The 15,140-nt window shown below is 36.8% G+C and overlaps 1 protein-coding gene across 3 annotated transcripts in view; it reads right to left on the minus strand.

Moving 5' to 3' along the window:
- Positions 1–1,430: 1,430 nt before the first annotated feature.
- LOC116847237 (formin-like protein) overlaps positions 1,431–15,140 on the minus strand; it is a 70,996-nt gene continuing 57,286 nt past the window's right edge. The window contains exons 3-18 of one of the 3 annotated variants that reach the window (XM_032822040.1): positions 12,548–12,634; positions 12,039–12,145; positions 11,242–11,381; positions 10,587–10,771; positions 10,126–10,202; positions 9,508–9,823; positions 9,074–9,190; positions 8,636–8,876; positions 8,011–8,279; positions 7,411–7,678; positions 7,201–7,328; positions 6,664–7,108; positions 6,204–6,478; positions 5,797–5,910; positions 4,390–4,488; positions 3,453–3,601 (exon numbers count right to left, since the gene is read on the minus strand). In XM_032822040.1, the coding sequence (XP_032677931.1) occupies positions 4,414–4,488; positions 5,797–5,910; positions 6,204–6,478; positions 6,664–7,108; positions 7,201–7,328; positions 7,411–7,678; positions 8,011–8,279; positions 8,636–8,876; positions 9,074–9,190; positions 9,508–9,823; positions 10,126–10,202; positions 10,587–10,771; positions 11,242–11,381; positions 12,039–12,145; positions 12,548–12,634 (2,844 nt within the window). In that variant the 3' untranslated portion in view covers positions 3,453–3,601; positions 4,390–4,413. Of the gene's footprint in view, positions 3,602–4,389; positions 4,489–5,796; positions 5,911–6,203; positions 6,479–6,663; positions 7,109–7,200; positions 7,329–7,410; positions 7,679–8,010; positions 8,280–8,635; positions 8,877–9,073; positions 9,191–9,507; positions 9,824–10,125; positions 10,203–10,586; positions 10,772–11,241; positions 11,382–12,038; positions 12,146–12,547; positions 12,635–15,140 lie in introns of all 3 variants that reach the window. The other 2 variants (XM_032822023.1, XM_032822030.1) reach the window with 2 other exon arrangements.

Here is a 15,140-nt window from a genome sequence, read left to right on the forward strand (position 1 = left end):
TATATATATATATATATATATATATATATATATATATATATATATATATATATATCTGGTATATTTTTTTGTTTAAAGTTTAACACTTCGAGAAAATAGACCAATTTATTCATGGAACATTCGTGTTTTCTTATTTTTTACATTAATGTTAATAGTTTTGCGATATATAATAAAATATATGCTTAGAACATTATGCAAAATCATCATGTATTGTCGATAATACAATAACGTAAATTGCTCCTTTATTTAATATATAGAATGTTCTAAAACCGGATAAACATTTATCGATTTCGTGGAGAAATGGTGGAATCGATTATTACTTGACGAACACTCGAGTAAAATACGTTTTTGTAAAAACTTGAATCCCAATATTAAATATTCTTTAATATCTGTGCCGGTATAAACATTTTAAACAAAATTTCTTTTAAAATATAGTTCTGAGATTAATACTGCAATTCTAGGCAGAATCGTAAGTCTCGTAACTTGTCCTCGTAAAATTCGTAAGAATTTATGAGTATATTTACAATTGCAATATCATATGTCGTACAATCACTTGTAAATATCGTAAATTACATGAAATCGTAGATATTTACGAGTAATTGTAAGACATATAATATTGCATAGAATTGTAAATCTACTCATAAGTTCTTACTTTACGTATTTTACGAGAACAAGTTACGAGACTTACGAATCTGTTTAGAATTGCAATATAAATCAACATTTATCATTCGTTATTTATTTTTACTTTTACAGTTAAATTACCAGAAATTCCTAAATATTTGCAATTGTTCGACAATTATAAGTGCCTCGACATTTCTGTTAAGAAAAGATTTATTCTAAATTGCTTAATGGAACATCCTATATATGTGAAATAAGTAGCAGTACAGTTATCTTTTAAATCACGTACGTACCTTGTGTTGTGCAGCAATGTTATATAAGTCTTCAGCTGTATAATGGTCTACATGCAACGTATTATAAAATGTACGAAAGAATAACGAAACGTTGCAATTTGTTAAATTCAGAAACGCAATAACGTATACAAGTCTCTTGTCAATAGCATTATTGCATTATAAAACGATCGTTCATAATGGTTTCTTGTAACATCTGTTTCTGCTAGATACAATTTATGCATTTCAGAATTTTTCTTTGTAGTATCTTACATTTAGTTGTATATGATACAAAGAATGTAGATATATTGTGCCTTTTTGTATATTGTACATTTGTATATAGAAATATTTTATACGAATTATTATCACGATGTAGTTTATTCATAAGAACAATAAATAACTTTGAAAAATATGAATGATTCGTGATCATTGATATATTTTCGTCACAAGTCATTATCTTACACACACACTCACACACATCACAAATGTACGATAAATATGTTTACTAATTTCTCATACAATAAATGGGACAACACGTCTATGTAGTGAGAGATGTACTATTATATTTATTCATTTATATATCCGGTTTTATACAAATTAAAGCATATTGCTAATTTTTATAACTTATATAACGAAATGCACATTATTTACATTTTTGCAAAAAAAATACACAAGACACGTTGATGCTTCAATCCTAAAGGTTTTGCGAGACAGTAGCTTTTTTCCGTCACAAATCGCTAATGGACGATATTGCTAAGTAATACTTACAACACAAAAAATATTTTATCTAAACATCACATTGGCAATTCATCTACAATCGATGGTAATTACATTTTATAATTACTTAAGTATATTATATATTACAGCGAATATTTACATTTCCTTTTCTCTCTTTCTCCTAGTAGTATTTAGTATCAAAAACGTACAAAAGTAAAAATATAATTCCATTCTTCGAAAAGCTTGAGATATGTCGTCAATCAGAGAAAGGCTCGTAGAACTGCAGTCTTTTGCTGTAAATTTATGTAATAAGAATAATTTTTATCAGAATCGGCATTCGAACTTTTGATTCGTATGTATTCCTGTATGTCCTTTTCTGTAAGTTTCATAGCTTAATACATGTCGATTATTATAGTATAAAATGCTATTGTTACGTGTTAATGCGTTATAAGTATTCTTGACAAAGTGTGAGGTGTTTGAGGAATGTAGTAAGTATTTCGCAAAAATGTCATTTCCGAAAAAACGTCTCAAATATTTGAGGCAACTGTAAATCTCACTTTCGTTCGCGCAGCGTAATGGGCTGCACGCTTCGTACGGACATTCAACCGTAAAGTTACATGGAATATCTATACGTAGTCAATTATCACTTCTGTAATATACGTACGACCTTAATTATTTCCGTGTTGCAAGAAAATACATCGTTGCAACCATCGTGATACGAAAGATTGTAGACATTTATTTACGACTCGTATGCAACGCTGACGTTCCTTTCTCAAGCTGGATACAACCTGTAATATAACTCCCATGTAACGAATTTCTTGGCTTTCGTTACACGTCGTTGGAATGTCACAGATACTGTGTTGTAAATTTCTTAAAAACCTGCGACTGCCCCTAGATCGATTCCATAGACAAACTTACACTAACGGGTTACACGTTCGTTTCGTTCACTTTGTATAGCATTCATCTAGGATAAGAGATATAAACAATTTAATCAAAATTAACGTATTCATTTGATATGAAAATTATAAATATCTTTAATATACGTATAACAATCAACAACAACTAAGTTTAAATAATTTCATGTTTGTATATCTTATGTGTCGAACAGAAAATGAGAACAGAACAAAGTGATATGTCGCTTAAATCGATATACACGCAAATTTAGAATAAAAATGTCAAAGAACAGTATCGAAAGAAATGCAAAGAAATGCATTAATTAAGAATACATTATTATGCTAGATCGAAAAAGGAATTATATGATTTTAACTATGAGATTCTCGTTAAACATTATAAGTGGAAAGGTCATTAGTATGTCATAAATAAAGAGCGTAACTCTATGCGCTATTGTCGCTCCGTGAGTTATTAACACATTCAAAAATTTTACATTGTAAAGCTCGTGTAAATTCGAAGTTCATGACAATTGAACTTTCAGCACCACTAAATGACTCCTGCGCGAAAAATCCAGTTCAATTGGACGTACTGAATATATTGTCGTTCGATTCTTCTTAAATTTGTATTCTCGTGACAAAGCATTATCGGACGTAGAAAAGCTTCTAAAAATTGGAAAAGTGACGCAGTGTATAAGTAGCATATTTAACTGTGTGCTGTGTGTCTCTTAGAATACTCTCGAAAGTACCCGATTGTTTATTGGTATTATTTCGCCGACACGGTTCGCGTCTGCGTTAAACTGAGTTACAATGAAACGTCGATTGTTGCGCGGTCCATCGTTACAAGGCATTTCTTCTCTAGAATTGAAGCACTTTGTAGACGTGTGGAGATGCAAATTATAATTCAAGCTCTTCGGCAGTGCGTGAGAGTCTATGATTATCGATGCGCCTTCGTTGGCTACGCCTCACAGCATCCGCTCTGCGATACGGTTCGGACCTGAGACCGAGAAGAATATCCTCCAGGGCGCCATTATACACCTCGTCCTGCTGCAACAGCTTCTTCTCTTGCACTAACCGTGTCTTGTTTTTCAGTTCATTTATGACAGCATCCTGGTGATACGAAAATAGGAGTAACGTATTATCAAATATATTTAAAGTCTAGATATATGTTATTAACAAAATATTACTATAATATATTCTTATCGAATTTTCAATATAACAATTATGCATTATACTAGAGAAGAGAATCGCGTCTGAATTGGTTTTTAACGTTTATAAGAAATCTGTCAAGTAAATCTTGAGTAATTTTTATGTAGATTACGTTGATCATAGTTTTGTTATATGATACAAAGTTTTATGGCAGTAGAGCAAAGAAAAGTGATGATAGAAGAATTCTCTCAAGCAACATCAATGCGAATTAGAACATGCTAATGCATATTTTGAAGCATTAGTAATGTAACAAAATGTCAATATGTATATGCCAATACAATCTTCTTTTATCAATGACATTAAATGATATATATGCCATTAGAAGTATTATTAGCAATTAACTGTACGAAGTAACTTTATATATCTACTTGAATTAGATAATAACTTATTTAAAGAGTTTAAAAATATATACAATTTATGTATAAATTTAATTGATAGTTTAAATGATACAAATTAACGAAATTATAATAAAATTGTTTCTTTTAGCTTTAGTGTACCTCATATGAATCAAATATATTTGTAAAAGGTACAAAAAAGAGAGGCTTGTCAAATTGTACATACAATAATAAGAAAAAGTTTTGATAGTAATAAAAAGAAAAACTAAATCTATATGCTGTGTCAAGTGCGGTGTATGTATGGACATTAGAAACCATATGTCAATAGGAGGAAGTGAGTAAGGACAGACTTACATGTTGTCAATTGTTTCTACATTGTTACGTTCTGAGCTCCAGTTCATTAAGATGGCGGTGTAACAGACTCTTGTTCGTGTTACAGCAAAATTTCGGTGACTTTAAATCCAAATAAATATGTAACAAATAAGAAAACAGATGTTCATGAGATGTATGGTGCTCTCAAGAAATGGAATCGCTAAAAAGACACTCGTGAGATAACCAGAATCGTTGATAATCTCTTTAACATGTCATGCCATTTCACAACATGCAGAAGAAGAGAGAAATGGTTCCTATATTTATACATATAAACGTTTATCAATTACTTCTCACATTATTTAAATATTATAAGATATCGTATAATTGACTTGTGAAAATATATCGGTAAAACAGTTTATAAATTGAGACTGACAAGAATCTCGACAATAAGAAACTGTATTCAATACATGATTAGTGACACAATTAAAATTTGAAAAGTTCTTTGCTTTTTAATCTGTCATTATTTTCAACGAGATAGTTTTTGAATGTGTATATTAGAGTATATAATCATGTTATTAAAATAATATGTAGTTTTTATTTGACAAAAACCAACAACATATCCATGCAACAAACATATAAAATCAATCAAAAAGAGAGTAAGCATAGCTTAGAAAGCATAAGTTTTTTGTGACATAAACTATCAAACAAATTCATACCATGAAATGAAATAATACATTTGTGTAAATTCATTGAGTTGGATATCACAAACTTTTATTCAGGTGAAAATATCAATTTATAAAGATGCTGTTCGTCTGTTTCCTTATAAGTTTCAATCGTAAAGTTACTTTCGCGATGTGTAAAGAACATTAATTTCAAGTGAATTTGCAGCATTGATGTAGAAGAGAAGTTCAAAGAAATATGAATAGATGATGATGATGATGATGCAATGTGTATGTATGAATTTAAAGAATCTGATGCGTCTAAATATTATAGCTACAACGATAAAGTAGTATTAGTAGAGATGAAGTTTAGTAGGAGGATAGCATTGTCAAATCTCGAATTTCCTTCGTCAAAATCTCAATGAGTTTAACGTGCGCGAAATAATAAACGATTTGCCACAAAATCGTATAACGTTAATGAAACTAATTCAGAACACAATTGTCAATATATACTTGACGCTTTGCAAAATATCCTTTACGCCAGAAAGTAAAGGTAATGCGCAAGTAATATGAATTTGCAGTTATATATAATAAACGCGTTCAGAGAAATCGCGCAGAAAAATGTGCACGCGTTAAAAAACGAAACGTCTCTAAATCGGTATATCTTAAGCACAGCATGCTGGATATATGAACATTGTAAGAAAAACACGAGAGCTCGCTCCAAATCTCACTCGTCAAATCGCGATACGAATGCTCACGCGTGTAGAGCGCGAAGAGCAGTGCGACATACCTGTTGCTTCTTCTGATTTAATTTATTACGTTTTATAACTTCCTCCGACGCGTTCAAAGCTTCCGCAGCAGCAGCCTCTAATCTACGACGCTGTTCATTTTCTTGATCCGCAGCCTGCAAAGTGAGCGATACATTTTAAGTCTGTTCTTTTTAGCTGAACTAGATTGCACTTTCTTCCTTTAGTGAAATAAATATAATAATCGTGTATCAGAGGGAAAAGGAATATTTCGACGTAGTAATAGTATACTCAAAAGAAAAAATAAACCTATTGTTTTACTTAATTTACTGTGTTTTAAAAACGTACTTTGTGTTTTAAACGTACGTTTAATCGTACTGTTTTAAAAACATCATTTTGTTATGGAATATATACAATGAAGATATCTCATTGAGAGAATGTAAAAACGCACCTTGAATGCTCTCGCGAATCTAACAAGGAGAGAGAAGAAAGTGTTAGCATCAGCCTGCCTCGGGCTTTCCCCGAAGAATTCGACACATTCTCGGAACGCTTCGCCGGCAGTGCGTGCATCAAGCTTCAAACGGCGCAACTTTTCTTCGGAGTTGTTTAGGAAGTCGCGCAATACCGTGTTGTGCTTCTCCTTGCCGCGCAACTCGAATTCTTTTCGCACGAGGTCCATTCCTTTCTCGAGCTCGTGAACATCGGTTGTTATATTCTCCAGTGACACTGCAATTATAATATAGTTCATATATATTAATAATATTACGATAAAGATGCAAATTGAATACTCATATGAATACTCATGAATAAAATTCATAAATACAAAATACATGTGAATGTCATATAATAAAAAAACGTAAGATATAACATACAATCTTATATAAATATTTAATAAGATAATAATAATATACCTGTTGCTGCTTTGTCGATGTACATCAATTCCGATTCGAAATTAATAAGTTCCGGAAATTTGACGCGTATGGTGGCGACGATATAATGCAAAAGGCACATCCTTTTATCTGTCGATTTCGTATCCAATAATGTATCTAAGCTTTGTAATTTGAAGCCGTACGCGGGGCCTCGTTTGCTACTGTTCAGATAGTTTCCGAAGGCAAGAATGATTTCTAATACTGCTCTTAACTTCTTTGAACTCTTAACCGAACTGGACGCAGATATCACAGCATGTATTTGTGGCGTAATGAGGTGTAAATTGTCGAAAAAGTTCCCAATGTAATTCATAATTGACAATTTGGTAGATATCCTTTCTACCTTACCGAGTTGCATCAAAAACTTATCTTCCTCTGTCAACAAGTTGACGTTCTTCTTCTCTATGATGTACTCGCGGTAAGCCTTTATCTGAAGAAGTGTATATCGCTTATTAGTCTTTAAAAGGCGATTGAAGAAGATAGTATAATTGTACACTTAGAATCGAGTAAGGACAAGCATACCTCTTGGTCCGTAGGTACCATACGTTGTAACAATTCCACATTTTCGAGCGAAAGGACCTTCAAGTCGAGGGCATTCACCGCCATTATCACTTTCTCGACTGGCATTTCCATCTTTCGGCGCGATATAGCTAAGAAGAATGCAAAGATCACGATTATCTTCCGGCGTTTTACGTCAACGAAGCTGATATCTCATAGAAACTAAACCTTTACCGATATTTCGTAGTCTCGTGTGCTCCAAAAGCGATACGTTCTCCGGTTTTTTAAATCGTTTACTGGGAAAGCTCTGGAGCCCGTCGATCTCGTTGTTACCGTTCGCCACGTGTCCGCTCATACCAATCTTAAATCGCTCTTCGAAGTCGGAGAAGTCGATGTAGTTATGTAGACGATCGTCGTCTAATTCATTGAAGATAGTACCCCGCACTTGATTTGGTTTCAGAGCGATCCAATTAAGCGTAGGAAGTTTGTACTTTGTTTGGACCTTGTGGAATGGAAATACAATTGGTTAGAAATCAGTGATCTTGGGAGCAATTGAAATCTTCAAATATATATAGACAAAACAACACATGTGTGTAAATCCTTAAAATATCCTTTAAAATAAAACTTTGTTACTTTTCTGTTTGAATGATAATTAAAATGAACAATTGCTATTTATTAACGACTCGACGCTGTTTATTAATATCATCACCGAGAGATTACGTGTTGTCCATTTATTGAGCAATCTCAATTGCTCAACTCAATCTAAATTTTAGATCCATATTGCCGACATCTTATTTCACAACGGTGAAGAAGTAGGATTAACGAAATACATACTTTTCGTTTAATAGTCATCGCTCCATCGGGTGCTTGCATCATGCCAGCGGGTGGCGGAGGTATTGGGACAGGCGGCGGTAACTTGTGATCTCCGGGTGAGAGGGGTGCCATAGGAGGCGGCGGTGGACACGGCGGTGGAGGAGGTGGCGGCGGCGCCGGGGCCGGTGGAGGTGCATGATCTGGCGACGGCGTTGACATGAACGGTGGAGACGTCACGCTGTCCGAATTGTTCAGAGGACTCGTCGCGGTTCCGTTCCGTAGACTAGCGACTGAAACATCGTCAGACCTCCGTGAGACCTCGACTTGCCATCGATTATTACGCAAACAACTTCAACTACACTAAGAGTATCGTTAATTACGAAAATCTTTTTAGTTAAAAATAAAAAAATTACTTGTACCTCTGTTTTCCTCGCAAAATTTCTTGTCTATTGATTAAACTAAGAAATTAAGACATTGTTAACCAATTAAAAAAAAATTAAAATCAGAGAAAAAGAGAGAATGTCACATTTCTTGAGAGACGTACTAGTAAAATAACATTGAAAAGCGTTGAGTAAAAAACACGTAACGACTAAGTCACGATATCTTCTTCATTGATACCGTAAATCAGCTACCACAGACAGTTTACCTGAAGAGCCTTTCGTGAGGGTACCCGTGAGAGTCTCCAATTCGATGATCTTGTTCTCCAAAACACTTTGCCTCCGGGCGGAATCCTGCCTCTGTCGTTTTAGAGCCGTGAGTTCCTCCTCCACTAGCCTACGCGCTTCCAAGGCGTCGGCGTATTCTACTTTCAACGCGCCCAATTCTGTTTCCAATTCCGCCAGTTTCGCCAACGACTCCCTATCCAACTCTGCCATTCGGTCGTGCGCCTACAAAATAATGTAACGTAATTGTATTCATCTATTTAATATATGAGTTTTCGAGTAAAAGTGGAGCGAGTCCGTAGTTTGACGACGATGTATTTCTCAAGTATGTAAAGTGGATCTCGGTCTACTTTTACTTCGCGTACACTTCTCACGCGGTAACACGAAAAGAGTCAAGTTAGAAGATGCAATATGTCGCTTACATGGCCAAGTTCGTCCTCTAATTCCGCTACTTTTTCTAACGCTGCAGTCTTAGTTTCGCTGTCCTCCATCAAGGCAGCTACGTCAAACACGTTATCTAGGTAAGCAGAGATCTGAACCTGCAAAGAGGATAATTTATGAGAATTTATGCAAAATATTACTTCTAATGCTTTTAATGGAAATAATGTTCAACAATGTCGTGTCAAATTTACATAAAATACGCTTTTCTGAATTAAAAACGCAAAGAAAAGAGTAACTTATCGCATGAATGAATGAAACGATTTTATATTTCGCGATATATTATATATGTGTATCACGTATTTTTTCTGGAAAAATTTTAATATGAAAACCAAATAAAATATTTCATTAAGATTAAGTCAAGAGATTCTTATCTTGAAATGTTCAGCGTGGAAATTTTCGACTAAACTTGACCGACCTGTAAATCTTCGCTCTCCGTATGCCTAAGTTTCTCGAGATATTCGTCTAACCCGAGCTTCGTGAATTCGTATTGCAGATGCACCCTGAAGTTCATATCCTCGACGGAATGTACGACGATATTGACGAATTGCATACAAGCGACCATGAATTCTATGTGGAAGCTGTCATATTGAGTGAAATACGCCATGAGCGTCGTGAATCTTCTCCTCTCGCAGCAGACTTCTTTAAAGTTGTCGAACGCCGACAGAATGATCTCATGGCCACCCTTCACCAGACAGATCGCGGCGAGCAACTCCAGCACGAGAGCTTTCGTTCTGAAAACAGGAAAAGAAACAATGTAGTCTATTGTAGTGTCGCGGCACATTGTGCGTGTAAGAATCAGGAAACTGGCAAGACATCAATATAACGCCGTTGACACATAAAATTCTTCGCTTAGAGTAGCTTGTCGGGCAACAGTTAAGTAAGAGCTTGCGTCGATGCGAATATAAAGTAAACAACTAAAAATTGGCGGCGCGCGCGCGCGCGTCGGAAATGCTATTTCGCGCGTTGCCGTGGCTATCGGCTCGGCAAGACACAAACGCGGACAATAATAGACAATAGACAATACGTGACTCACCTTAGACTTTTATGGATTAAGCTCAATGCGATGCAGTTGATAGCTTCTCTGTGTTGGATAACCATGTTAAATCCGTACTGCGAAAGATCGACGTAACAATGAGTCAATGAGTCAATGAGTCAATGTGTGTGTAGCCGTGTAAAGTCGAGTATGACGTTTCACGTGCATATTTTTTAACCGTAGATATTTTCATAAAGAAAGAAAACGTACTCGAGAAGCGAGGAAACGTGAATCCAAAAGTTTTTTTCGCTGGAAACTTCGTATCCAGAACTCTCTTCACGAATGTTGATTTTTAAATTATATAAATTAAGTAAAAAAAAAATAACTTATTAAAAAATCATTCATACAATATCACAGCGCGATTTTATCGCGCAGTAGTTCGTAATTTTGGATTCGACCGCCTTCTTGTGCGCTTCTCGAAAATGCAGGATCAAGCTTGGAAAAACGCGTCAGATTCTCACCTTATTATTCATGATGGCACGCATGCAGAGTATGCAAACATGAATATCATCCTTAGCTTCGCCCATATTTAGGCGCGCCACGTGTCTGGATCTTCTCTTGACACCGGGGCTGTCTTTGAGTTCGTGAAGTGGCGGCCTCAGGCATCCGTTATTCAACGTCGAGGTATCACCACCACCTGTGCTACCTGCGTATCAATACATTACAATCAATTATCTCTTTATCTTCAAAAAGTCACTCCTCGAAGATGAGATAATCGTGAAATAATGATAATACAAGTAAGTCCAATCGCGTATCATCTTGCGACGCGTCTTAATTTTCACATACGAGATAATTTGCAATAATTAATTACACGTCTGCCTATTCGAAGAGGAATCTTTTTATTCCAAGATATTTCCAATAAAAAGACAGATATAGCATCACTTTTGGATTATTTCCACGACGCGATTGAAAGAATTAAGCGATCATGGATGGACGCGAAATTTGATTTCTCGTAATTATATTTGTCCTTACTCCACAATTAGTCGCGGCTAAAAGTATCGTACGCGTTGTCATCTCTAACAGGTTAGCGCACATCTAATTTATTATAATTATCTAATGACCGATAGTGGAGAGGGTCCGTTTCTACTTTTTGGTCCTCTCTAATCGGCTTCTTACCGGTTTGTAATTTTTCCTCGGAACTCGTATGAGATTCCAAGAGCCGTTGCTCATGCCGCATCATCAATAGCCTGAAGCTGAGATAGTCTATCAAAGCATCCAAGCCTTGATTTTCTTCGTCCAAGAACTCTCTCACCCATCTACAACACTGTTCAGCTCAGAATACAGGCTTTCGAAAGGTCTTGATATCGCGAATAAGCAAAAATCTCGAAGTGCACGAATTACTTTCACATATAATTAATCGACACAATCACTTATATAATTACGATTAACGATCGACACGACTGTATAATTTATGGACGGCAAAGTTGAAGAAAACGCTTTGCTCTAAATATTTTTCTTTTAGCGTGGTTAGAAATACTAAGAGATTAAAGCGTTTATAAATTCTGGTTGAATTTTACTTTAGAAAAGAAAAAAAGAGTAATTTAAGAAAAAGAGTAGTTTTTTTTTTGTGTCAACCAAGAAATTTGCAAAATATAGTTTTCTTTTTGATTTCAATTCTTGATTGCGCTGATCTATCGATTCGTTGCCTAAAAAATGCATTTTTTCAGGCAATGAATCGCAGGGCTAATGTATGATGTTGCAACGTAACCAAGAATTGGTTACTGCAGCCAGAAATAAAAGCTATGCTATACTATTTTCTGGTTAAAACAATCATTTTTTTGTGTATATCATCTATGTGATTTTCCTTATTGTGCGCGCGATTTTTGACAAAATGTTTAAAACGGTGCGACTGAAACGCTCATCGTGTATGTTGTCGAGATAAAATAGCAATAATAATTATTGAATTCTCTTACTCAATGTGATTTGTACGTAGGGATATTTCTAAGTCTCGCAGTACTTGGGTAGACGTGGATTCCCCAACCATTTTTCTTTTCTGGAAGAATGTAAGGAAACGATACGACTGTGTAATCATTAGTATCCGTCTGATGAAACTCCTTGCAGACGACTACGTAACAAGGTATTGCAATTAATATTACGAAATCAAATGAAAGATGGAAGAAAATTTGCGCGGCACAAAATTGACTTACAGCAATCTGGGAACGGATGCAATTTTCGCTGTATATTTAACGTTGAAAATTTGACCGGTCGATGATCTCGTACAATTTGATATTTTTTCGATGCGACGTGAAAATTAAACATGTGTGACGTTAAATGTACGAACAGTGATGTTTCTTATGTATTTAAAGAAAATGAATTTTCTCTCGTGGAATATAACAAATCGAATACGCGTGATCGAAACGTATCACGATATTCAGAAAGAAACTTAGAAAAATAATGATACTAATAAAATAAAGTAACATACTCGATGGCTTCGTGATGCTTTGGGATCCAGGTAGGTACGCAATTTCGCTAAGTAATGGGCAGGCGGATCCTTCGCTTGCACTCGTTCCTGCAAATATAAAGGAGTCGTTACGATACATATGTTTCTGAGAAAAAAAAAGATCAATTCTGATTTTCTGTTCTTATTTGGGGACCAGACTCGGTTGTAGGGACAGAAAGATTTGTGCAGAAGATTTCTACGAAATCAATTGTTCTCAGTTGTCTGAACCGACTTTTAAAGCGACCAAATGTTCGAGACCAAATGCTGACTCGAGAGTGCAACAAAGCAGATTTCGGTTTCAATTGTTTTCCGTTTCTTCGCGCTTGACGAGACAAGAGAGAAAATCTGCGAGTTTTCGTAGTCGCAGGTCATCGGCGGTTCGTCTCGTCACTTAAACCTGGAGGGCATGTGTGTAACACGAGACGGATGTAATGCAAGCCGCGCTATTATACGATACAAGACAAAGGTCTCGCAAAAAATACGCAGCATCCCTCTTCGCGCTGCGGCGCATGTATTCGCGGCATGTTGGTCCCCTTCTCCCAGAGCGGAGAACGAGCAAAGGCCGCACCGCGGGCTTCCACGCAGCCTTCGGAAAGGCCCCAGCCACGACTGCGACGAGTCATATCTACTAATTAGTGTGGGATAAAGTCGATCTCCTCGCGACGCGTACGTTGAGAACCGCGCAAAGTGAGTGTCATTCTTGGGATACCCGCGTGATTTCTCTCGATTAGTCGCGCGACCACTCGTTAACTCCAGCGAAAACGTGAGACGAAATGGCGTTCGCTCTTGTGCCTGAGACCCCGCCGGAGACAATGCCGTTGTAGAAAGACTCGCGTTTCGAAAAGACTCATACCTGATCGTCCACAAAGTGGACCAGATATTTCGCGGTACCGATCTAAAGTTGGATCTCTGTGAAAGAAATTTCTGAGATATTTTGTAACTTACTAAATTGAAGATTATATATACGATTTTCAATATACATACTACTTGAGATTAAAGATCGTTTAAGCAACTTTGATTAAAAGGATAATCGTTAATTTGGTTATAATGGCGTTAATTATAACGATTTTAATCTTATTTGTACGCGCATAAAGCTGAAAATCCCATAACTCTCGATCTAGGGAATATTCGGGTATCCATGACGTGGAACATTTGTGTGTACTGCAAAATGATTTGGTACAATGATGAAGATTTATAACGTGAGATAAGCTGAAAATGACGATAAATCTCGGAGCATCGCTAAGCGAAACAGTGTTTGACTGCCGTAATAACGGAAATCGCGATGTCGAGAACGCGGAACCGCGCGCGACGACATGAAAGGATAATTATTATATAAATAATTAGTGAAATTATATTTCACACAAGTGTTACGCAAGGAGCGATGTTTGATCGCGCGAAATTCAGCATCGCGCTGTATCATGGAGCACCTGCGAATTTTTAATCGAACATTATTTCCGCCTACCGGAGAGCTTGCCAGCATGCCTCGGCCTCATTAGTCTCGCTTATAATTGCGATCGTGCAAATTATTCCGGAGCGCCGGAGAGATTTAAGGTCGTGGCTCGAGTATTAAGCAGCTGAAAAAAAGCATTTGAATTGCAAACTCACATCCTGCGAGGTGTATCTCCGATTGGAGACTACTGAAAAAGTTCGTCGAATTCTCTTAAAATCAAAACTGCTTGTCGCTCTTGAAAGCGCTTAAAATGTTCCAAGTTGTGGCGTATATATTTTTCGATTTTTTGCTACTTTTTTTCGGGCAATGAGGATTCTAGGTCGATGTAAGCCAGCTTTCAAAGGCGAATTCTTGCGGGCTTTCTGCTCGAGCAACGTGAGATATATAATACTAAATTAGCACGTTGATTAAGACTTAATTCCGTTATAATTACCGCTTGGATCTTTTGCGTTGAAGCTTGCCAGCTTACTCCGTAAGCCGTGATGTGTACTCTCGATAAATGTAAAAAAAAAAAAAAAAAAGAGAAAATAACGAGGGCAGGAGGAGGAGGAGGGACGAGGGGAATGAGGCGAACGAGACGGTCGAAAGGGCCGATTAATAAATAAGCCCGTGCAATTTCTTACGGCCGACGTCACGGTTTCTTCCGAGTGGATGTTACGTCACCCGCGCGCAATTCGCCACGATGGAAGCGGCGCGAGGTTGCTCTCGCGAGATCGCCGCAACCCGTTGCGGCTGCTGCAGCACTCGGTAGCCTACCATTAAATTATGACAGACCAATAATTCCCCGACAGACATTGTTTGCGACCCGCCCGCCCGCTCGCGGGCAGCCTGAATGAAATTACGGTGATGCCTCACGTTACGCTGCCAGGGATGGGTCCGTGGCTGCACACGACGGCTCTCCTCCGACGTCTTACTTAAAAAAAAAAAGGAAAGAAAAAATGGACACCCGCGGGCTACTTAATTACGACTTTACTCCCGTATAACGAACGATCGGCTGTTTGGCGGAATTCGTTGTCGTCGGGACGGCGTTGCGAAATGATCGGGATTGCGCTGCGAATGAGTCGCGTTTAATGAGGGAGAAGCGATCTCTTCGTTCGAGCAGCTTCGATACACCGAGAAAAAAAC

The sequence above is a fragment of the Odontomachus brunneus genome, unplaced genomic scaffold (assembly GCF_010583005.1).
Source record: "Odontomachus brunneus isolate Ranch 3 - 2012 unplaced genomic scaffold, Obru_v1 Obru_scaffold_004, whole genome shotgun sequence".
NCBI classification, from domain to species: domain Eukaryota; kingdom Metazoa; phylum Arthropoda; class Insecta; order Hymenoptera; family Formicidae; genus Odontomachus; species Odontomachus brunneus.